Raw genomic sequence first — 9,788 nt, forward strand, 5'->3', positions numbered from 1 at the left:
GTATTAAGGATATAGATATCACATTTCAACAGTTTTCTATGGTTAGAACAGCTTCTCTCATACATTGAAAGAATATGCTGTTTGAACTAAAAAAGTGTTTAAATGACTTAAAATTCTCATAGTTCTTTCAACAATGTCTTCCACAGCAGAAGTGACTCTAACAAGGGTGGAGGTCTGTCATACTGAGTGAATGATGTCAGACAGAGAAGGGGAAATATTGTATGACACCCCTTATATGAAGGATCTAAAAAGAAATTATGCAAATGAGCTTATTTACAAAACAAATACAGGTCTATAGACTTCGAGAATGAATTTAAAATGGATCACCAACAAGGACGCACCGTATAGCATAGGCGTCTCTGCTCAGTGTTATGTGGCAGCCTGGATGGGAGAGGAGTCTGGGGGAGAATGGATGCATGTATATGTATGACTGAGTCCCTTTGTCATCCACCTGAAGCTATCACAACATTGTTAATCGGCTATACTTCACTATAAAATAAAAAGTGTTTTAAAAATAGTGGACTATTTTGGATAGCATTTATGTGTAAAAAAAGACACAGCGTTTGAGTCTCTTTAGAAAATCCGATGCTAAATAACCCCTAGAGCCCAGTCACTGCTCTGAAGGCCGAGGCACGGGTAGCCACCTCCCCACTGGCTGCAGGGGACTTGCCCAGATGTCTGGCTTTCACATAAAAGACAGGAAGCACTGGAGTCAGGCTCCTTCCACTCAAAGGGCGAAAGCAAAAACAGCGAAAGAGGAAGATGGCAAGACTGCTGTCGCTTTTCCTCCCAGGTCTTGTGGCTGTATGTGCCGTGCATGGAATATTTATGGACAGACTTGCTTCCAAGAAGCTGTGTGCAGATGACGAGTGTGTCTGTAAGGACTTTTTTACACCTTTTATTACCTTTCTATTATATAATTGAAAAACAAATCCACGAATAGTGTAGAATCTCATTGTATCTGGAAGTGACTCTTCCCCAAGTGCGTGCGGTCAGCGTCATAGCTCCCGGTGTGTGCCTTTTGTGTCTCAGCATGAAGAATCCACTTGGCTAAGATTCTGTTGCATGCTGCTTTAATAACCTTAGTTATCTTATGGAATTGAATGTGAGCTATAAACCGGGATGTGTTAGCCACTGTGATTTCCTAGTCTTCTGATATGCTCTGCGGTTTTTACTGTTATAAAACCCAGGAGTCAATGCTTTCTTCTAGATACTATTTCATGTTTTTTTTTCTTCCAGATACTATTTCTCTGGCCAGAGCTCAAGAAGATTACAATGCTCCAGACTGTAGATTCATTAATGTTAAAAAAGGGCAGCGGATCTATGTTTACTCAAAGCTGGTAAAAGAAAATGAAGCTGGAGAATTCTGGGCTGGCAGCGTAAGACGACATTATTTAAAATATACAAAATATCTTGACATATGTTGCCCTTAACTTTTCCTCTGTTACCTATGTTCGATGCCTTTTAATATTTAAAACTAGCTGTTAAGAACAAAAGAGGAGTTGTGGCTATGCAAAACTTCATGTATATTTGCTTTTATTGCATTTTAAAGAAACAAAGAAAATTTCATCACAAAACCCAATGTAGGTTTATTTGCTGTTTTGGCAAGAAAATCTAGTAAAACTCAAGGGGGCGTGAACATCCCAAAGAGTTTTAACCTTATTCAAAAATACTTGAGTGGATTTGCCAAGTAAAAGGCATGTGTGCTGGCAGTCAGGCTACATTTCAATATTTTTAAGGAAACTTTAGCACCCTCTTTCACTCCAAAGAATCTGCTTTCTTCAGTTAAAACATGCAGGGGTGGGCCCTGGGGAGGGATGAAGCTGAACTGATTTACTGTCCTCCACTGCAGCTCCAGCTCCAGAGATTTATTCTCAAGTAATGAAGAATTAAATCTGAAATGCACTCAGGAATCTGTTCATTTGAATTTTAAAAAATGGGGAGAGTCCTTTAAAAGTTCTTTAAAATAGCAGTGTCTATTTACTTAAAAAAAAAAAGATACAGACTTCATTTATGGGTTCCAAAAAGATTTCCTGGCAACTCACAGATTGCACAAAGAAATGCTAAAGTAGGGAGACCAGTAAGAGTGGAACAGACACTCAGACACACAGTTTCTGTGGGTTGACTTAGCTGCTGTGAGTGAACTTCAGATTTGGGTCTGTGCCCCCCAGAATCCAGAGTGAGAAGCAAGGCATTGGTAGTAATATGATTCTCATGGACAACAGAGGATGCCTGAGAGTTTCTAAAAGAGTGTCACAACCGCTTTCCCCTCTCTGTTACATTTCTGGACACTCAGGTCTATGGCAATCAGTCTGAGGATGAAATGGGAACCGTGGGTTATTTTCCCAGCAACTTGGTCCAGGAACAACATGTGTACCAAGAAGCCACCAAGGAAGTTCCTACCACGGTAAGTGTCTCTGGGGCTGGGGAGTGGGGAGAGAAGGACTCAGAATGTAGATGTAGGCAGGTGTAAAAAGATGCATCATGCAACTTACAAGTTGTGTCAAGTATAGCCCCCCACTTCCAAGGGTGAATCTCTAGACAATAAGACTTGGGGGAGCATTTATACCTTCTATCAACGTTGAAAGGTTAGTGAATCTCTCTGTCACTAAACAAAGTGTTTTAGTTGTAAGTTGTCCTGGAAATGACTCCATGTCACAAAGAAGCCAAAATAGTAACTGACTCTTACTGATAGGCTCACTTATCAACTACACACTTGGGCTGAGAAGAATATCAGTGCCTGTATTTATTATTTATTTAATAAAATCAAAACATTCTGGAAAAATTTGAATGCCTGTTTTTGTGATAGAGAGACTATACTTATGTATGAAAGAGAATTGTACTTTTCCTAATGCCCCGGGATCTTGTATAACCAGAACAGAAATAAAAGATTCTTTTTGAATGACTTTGCAAGGTGGTTACTTTGCAATTATTCTTCTGGAGCTAATCGCTGTGCAAAATAACTTTAAAACATTGACCAACCAACACAAATGCAACTCATTTGTCATCGTGTCTTAGCATTGAATTCGAATGTGTCAAAGAATCATAAAGTAAAAGTATATTTGAGAATCTTCATTTTAAGTAGTTTGTGAGTTAAGTAAAACTTGTGTCATACTCTTGGGGTTCAAGCTTTACTTATTTTAAATCCAAATTTCCCTTTGATTATGTATGGCTTTAAATAAAGAATCTACATCTGTTTATTGGTCCTGCATGTTCAGCTCAGTCTTTTTTCACTTTTTTTTTCCCCTAGGATATTGACTTCTTCTGTGAGTAAGAAGTTAGACAAATTTGCCGATAGAAAGGAAACATCAGAAATAAAGAAGAAAACAAAAACAACCAAAAAAATACATGTCCCTAATTTCTGACTTTCGTTTCAAGGGTTTGACTTGGGCCTGGAGATGGCAGATAAAGGGGAGGGGAGAGGGTGAAGGAGGAAGAAGGAAAGGAAAAGGGGAGAGGGAACGTTCTCCGGGTCTGGTCTTCCAGACTACCTGGAACTGGATGATATTTGCCTCAAGTGGGTGAGTTGAAAGCAGAGAATTATTTTTTCAGCCTAGAGCCTTCTCTTACAAAGGGATCAAATAGAAGATGTTTCATTTATAGTTATTTCTAAATAGTAATTCTTCCCAGCTCTTTGGATCCTTGAATAAACTTAAGGTCATGATTCTTTTTTTTGGATATGATGTCTTCCACTAGTCTCTCTGGCCAACTGCAGTATTATAATGTACCCCAATGGACTATGTCATCAAGGAGTATTCTAGGAATGTTGATACTTGTAATATTTGATGCCTTTGGGATGTCAAGCTTCTGGAGGAGGAAAAGAACTGTTTGGACTATGCTTCTAAATTTCTTTTTAAAAAATGTCTCACAAATTATTTCAGTTGAATAACTTTACCTTCTAAACAATAAATTTACCTCTCCCAAAAATTTAAATAATGTAAAATTTTAATTTCAATAAGTTTTAATTTTAATAAAATGTAAATAATTTTAAATTTAAATTAAACTTTTAAATTTTAAATTAGTTTAAGTGGTGGTGGGGTACTTTATGAAATATTTGTAATATAATAATTTCCCCTTATTATGTGCTATTACTGGATATTTATTCAAGCTTCAAATCAAAAAATTAAAAGTCTGTGGGTTATTTTCTTCACTTCTATTTCAACTTTGAATATCCTCTTCACTAAGTCAAGGGTAATATGTTAAGAGATCTGGTGATGGGATACAGGTTTGGTGATCCTGATGGACCCACAGTTTTTCCACAGTTAACTGGAAATCAGCTTTGATTGTGTGTTACTAATGTAATTCTTTTGATGTAGTCATGAGCTTTTGTTTGTTTATATGTAATTAAAATGCCTGTGCTACACTCAAAATTTTTTACAATTTCCAAGTTAAAAATGTTTAAAAACACTTTCAGCTTGAGGAATAGAAAGTCTGGGAGGTGGGAGTTGGGAATGAGGTTTGTTCCCATTTTCTGGGGTCTGATCATCCCGCAGGCAAAGAGAGGAGGATTTTTAGGACAGGTTGGAGACTTGGACCCCAGGGTCATTTTGCAGCTGTGTCCACTGTGACTTTGGGTGAATATATTTTTTCTTGTGGAGGTCAGTCAAGTAAAATGGTATCCCACCAAGAAAAAGCCCCTTAAAACAAAACCTACCTTTTTTTTTTCCTATCTTACTTTATCCCTAAAATGTTTCAGGCAGCATCTAGATCTCTCAACACAATTTTAAGGTAAGAGGCATTTGTCCAACCTCTGTTTCTCTCTGCCTCTTACTTGCTGCTCCCCCCTTTCCAGATACCCCATCACCTCTCAAGACATCCAGCACCCCCACTCTGCCCTCAGTCTACCCAGATCCCCCCTCTGCCCAGTCTCAGGCAACCAGCTTCACTGCTCAGGTACAGGGCTTCCAGCTGGAGGCTCCCTCCTGGCCCAAATCTGCTCCCACCCCCAGGACTGGTCTCATCCAGAAATTCAGAGCTCATTGGCTGATTCAAATCTCCTGTGGGCTCACCTGCTGGAAAAGAAGGAAAGCTCTTGCAGGAACTTTAAATACCATCTAGGCTCTGGGAAAGTAAGAAGTCATCCTTGGACCAGTAGGGGTAGGGCCTCATCTGGGAGCTGGTTAGAAAGTGGAGTTTCAGGGCCCACCATAGACCTTCTGAATCAAAATCTGCATCTTAACAAGACCCTCAGGGATTCACGGACACATTATAGGAAGGGAAAAACTTCCTTCTACCCTTCTCGGCTCTGTGGCTGGACCTAAGAGTTAAAACAGGTAGGACAGGTGAACAGGAAAAAAGCATACACATTTAATTCATAAGATTTATGGAAGGATAAGGAAATAAGATGAGACTTGGACATGGGTAGCAAAGACAAGTCAGTTCCACGAGCCCACTTAGGGAGAATGGGAGACGGCCTCGGGCAGGGTAGTGGGTACCAATGCATGTGAGGGACTTCCCTGGTGGTCCAATGGCTAAGACTCCGTGCTCCTAATGCAAGAGGCCTGGGTTTGAGCCCTGCTCAGGGAAATGATCTCACATAAATCACATAGATCTCAACTAAAAGAGATTCCTCATGCCATAACTAAGACCCAGGGCAGCCAAATAAATTTTTAAAAAAATGTTAAATTGAAACAATAAAGTTAATTTTTTTTTTAAAAAAAGTGGGTACTAGTTCAGGATGCGGCCAGTACAGAAAGCCCTTGAAGGTGAGAAGAGTCAGGGCATGGTGAGTGCTGGGAGGCAAAAACTTGAAATCTTTTTTCAAGGATGTGTGGAATTGGTGGCTCAGAAAAGTTGGGTGATGAAAGCAGAGCCCAGGGCACCCAGGGAGAGTGTGGGCCACACAGGTTGGTGCTGAATGTGCTTGAATAAGGCTCTGACCTCGAGGAACCTCCATTTTCTTGACTATAAAAGTGGTTACGGACAGTCTAGTGGCAGTTACTGGCAGCCTAGTGGTTAAGACCCTGTGTTTCCAAGGCAGGATCAATGAGTTCAGTTGCTGGTTGGAGAACTAAGATCCCACATGCCACGTGGTGTGGCCAAAAAATGAAAATAAAAAATGCAGACTTAGAGAACAAACTTACGGTTGCCGGTGGGGAAGGATGGGAAGAAGGGGTAGTTAAGGAGTTTGGGATCAACACGTAAACACTGCTGTATTTAAAACGGAGGACCAAGAAGGTCCTACTGTACAGCACAGGGGACTCAGCCCAATGTTATGTGGCAGCCTGGATGGGAGGGGGTGTCGGGGAGAATGGGTACATGTATACGGATGGCTGAATCCCTTTGCTGACCGCCTGAAACTATCACAACCTTGTTAATTGGCTATACTCGAATACAAACTAAAAAGGTTTTCAAAAACAAATACAAAATAAATAATAAAAGGGATTAATGACAACTTCATGGCTGGATTGTGGCAAGGTTGAAATACAGTGTGTGCACAGGGTCTGCACACTGTAGGGCCCCTAAGCGGCAGTCACTATGAGCTGATTTCTGTGGACAATGGCCTTCATGCCCACACTTGTGCTGCAACCTACCAGATGTTTCACTGATCGGACACTGCATTTCCCCATCAGACCCTCTGGGACGTCTACAGTAAAGATACTGGGAACTCTTTCCAGATTGCATACTTTTTTGCAGTTTTATTTTTTTAAAAAAATCACCTATAATTGTCTGACTGTCCCAAGTCATTTCACCAGTCATTCAGGGACATGGTGTGAAATATGTGTGTATAATTTTTTTTCAAGACTGTTTTTTGTTTGTTTAACTCCACCATATGTACTTTTACATATCTGTTCTTTTACAAATTGTGTGTGTAATTTAGATTCGAGGTCCCAGTTCTGGCCACAGCCACTCGTCAGCATCAGCATGTAAGGGTCGCCACACCTTACAAAGATCAACATGGACAATTTGCTCACCCATGAGACCTAGAGTCAGATAAGTGTCCGCATGTAAACTAATCATATGAGGGTTGTCTCATCTGTGTATCTCCATCCTAGCAGGGGTGTAAACAGCAGCGCCTCTTGGGAAATCCACCTCATGGTGGGGGAGGGGTGCCCCACCAGAGTGTGAGTCCCTTGGGCCCACAGCTTGAGGGCAGTCGCTGTATCTGCAGGGCCTATGCTGTCCCTCTGCTCTCTGGAGGTGGGAAGTTCAAGTCCCTGGCCAGACATTCTGCCCCTCGTTCTGTTGAAAGTCTTGTATAAGCTGCAAAGCACACGACAGCCCAGGGGCCAGTGGGGAGAGAGAACCCCTCCTCGGATCAGAACAGGGACCCACGTGGAGACTGAGGTGCTGTGTTTTCCACTCACTTTCTAAAAAGGCACACAAGGGTCAGAATGCACACTAAGGAGGAGGTTATTCTGGACAGATGACTAGGATGCATACGTTATATGTGATACGTCTCTGTTACGGCACGTACGGTAAATACAAGGAATCTGAACAGGCTGCATTTGGCTGGTTCCTCGTGTTATGTCAAAGCCAGTGGAACTTCCGCTGTGGAATCGCTGTAGATTTCAGACTCCTCGAGACTCTTCCTTATCACGTGGGACGCTGGCTCAGACTTCTGTTGTTTGTCACCAAGTTCACATCACTTAAACTCTTGATTCCCATTTCACGTGGGAATAAGAATGCCTTTGAAGATAACAACTAACTGTGGAGGTGATTAAGGGGATTCAGTTAAATGAGATACTGTCTGTAAAATCACCCAGCACAGTGCACAGCACACAGGAGGCATGTAATAAACGCTATATAATTAACTTCAAAATGAGAGGCTTTTAAAATCTTTTTGAGGGACTTCCCTGGTGGTCCAGGTGTTAAGAATCTGCCTTGCAATGCAGGGGACACGGCTTCCATCCTTGGTCTGGGAGCCGAGATCCCACATGCTGAGGAGCAACTAAGCCTGTTGGCTACAACTGGAGAGTCCATGGGCCCCACGAAAGATCCTGCATGCTGCAACAAAGGTCCCACATGCTGCAACTAAGGCTGGACATAGCCAAATAGATAACTACGTATTTTTTTTTTTAAAAAGCATAAAACATTTTGAAACCTTGGAAGAACTACAGATTTTTCTAAGTGAATCAAAAGTACATCTTGTGCATCTTTTATTTCCAGAACACTTCTGTCTTTCTCCATAGGTTTTTGGAAGTTGTTTGCAAGGCATTCTGCAAATACTTAGCATGAAGATGCAGACACACATATACACAAGCTTGGCAAATGTTATATTTAATGTCTGGGATGGCAACTCTTTCCTACCTTCATTACGGGGGAAATGTTCCTGGTGCTCTGTCAAAGAGATGTTGAAAAACACCTGGGCACCAGGGAGATACTGTTCCCTTATAAGCCTCAATGCCCTCTTTCTTAGAGTTCTTCCCGCTCCCACCCTCCTGCGTCCTCAAAGGATATTGCCAATGGCAGGAGGCCATCAGACCCTCCCTGCTATCTGATGTCCAGCCAAGACGACTTCGCTTGATTTTAGCCGCTCCTTCTGAGTGCTTGCAGTTGTGACATATCCTTGGGATGACTAATAAAGAAGTGGCTAGAGGTTTTTCAGAGTAAATCCCTTGCCGTCCTGCAGAAACTATTAAAGACTGACCTAATTAATGAGCCCATAGATCTGTGAGGCACCTCATTTTCAGAGAACAGGCTTTAGAATTCCCTTTCTTCGCTATTTCCTTGGAACAAACATTCAGCAAATGGTAAGAAAGGGCAATTTAAGGCACCACTTTCATTACCTGCTGAAAACACCATGAGCTCATCTCTCCCTGCTGTTGGGTAGCACATTCCTACTGTAATAGCATTCCTTTTTGTTAAAAGTCATATCTCTTGTTCAAGGGGCCGGTGGTTGGGCAAGCTGCTTTTGCTCTCTGCAAACCTGCAAGAGGTAAATCAGAATCTCCATCAGATATGAAGAACAGAGACCCAGTTTTTCGATTCCCAGATGTGAATTCTTAAAACCCTTTCCCCACCAGTCCTAGCAATGGTTTTCTTTCAGACTTGCTATGTGAAATGGCAAAGTGAAACAGAGTAACTGATGTGATTGTCAGGATAATCAAGCCTCCAGTCAACTTATACCAGAAAATCCAGATTATTAGGGTCCCCACCTCCTTCCCTGCCCTGATGATTTTGGTAAAGAAACAGTTTGTGCAAAAAATACTTGAGTCACAATTGACTTCGTTCAATGTTCACAGTGTGGTTAAATTCAGCAGTGGTATTTGCATAGTCAAATTTTAGAAAATCCTAGCATATTTCATACGCTTAGAGAAGAGGTAAATTTAAGGTGCCAGCACTCTTAACATCATGGGCTCCTGACCCTTGTAAGTGTGGGCATTTATTCCTTCTCAAGTTTATTGGCTGTGCCCCAAATTCCGTACAGGGAAATAGGAAGCTTCATTCATGTCATATGTAAACAAATCTCTGCAGGGAGTGGGTATTTCAGCTCAGTATGGAGAGAAGACATAGGAGCAAGCACCAGGAAGAAAAAAAAAATCTCATTTCTTCAATAAGCAGCCTTATATATCTGAATGCTGGTGGGGGGTGGCAAAGAGAAAGGGAAATCACACAAACTAATACTATTCCATGTTGCACCCTTGAAATACAATTTTTATGACTTAAAGGCCTTTCCACGGTATGGTGTCTTCTCAGCTGTATTACCTACAAAAACCACAGTGTAGAGGTAATTTAATCAGGAAAATGATCTATTGATCCACACGCTTCATATAACCTACCCTCTAACCCATTATTAACAAAGACAGGGAACGTTCCCCAAACCATGATTTAAATATTTTTCTAAA

At 41.3% G+C, this 9,788-nt stretch overlaps 1 protein-coding gene across 1 annotated transcript; it reads left to right on the forward strand.

The window, feature by feature from the left end:
- The first annotated feature begins 741 nt into the window (after positions 1–741).
- OTOR (otoraplin) lies at positions 742–3,721 on the forward strand. The gene is made up of 4 exons (XM_055424316.1): positions 742–877; positions 1,240–1,379; positions 2,297–2,407; positions 3,251–3,721. Exons 1-4 carry the CDS (start codon positions 763–765, stop codon positions 3,272–3,274), a joined length of 390 nt encoding a protein of 129 aa, XP_055280291.1. The 5' UTR covers positions 742–762; the 3' UTR covers positions 3,275–3,721.
- The last annotated feature ends 6,067 nt before the right edge of the window (positions 3,722–9,788 follow it).

The sequence above is a fragment of the Moschus berezovskii genome, chromosome 15 (genome assembly GCF_049115385.1).
Source record: "Moschus berezovskii isolate FMDL1 chromosome 15, NW_MosBer_1.0, whole genome shotgun sequence".
Lineage (NCBI taxonomy): Eukaryota > Metazoa > Chordata > Mammalia > Artiodactyla > Moschidae > Moschus > Moschus berezovskii.

Excerpts from the sequence above, each read along its gene's own strand:
- OTOR (XM_055424316.1), top strand. The coding sequence starts at position 763 with ATGGCAAGACTGCTGTCGCTTTTCCTCCCAGGTCTTGTGGCTGTATGT. Across the intron at positions 878-1,239 it reads TGCAGATGACGAGTGTGTCT|ATACTATTTCTCTGGCCAGA; the intron begins GTAAGGACTTTT and ends TTTTTCTTCCAG. Across the intron at positions 2,408-3,250 it reads CCAAGGAAGTTCCTACCACG|GATATTGACTTCTTCTGTGA; the intron begins GTAAGTGTCTCT and ends TTTTTCCCCTAG.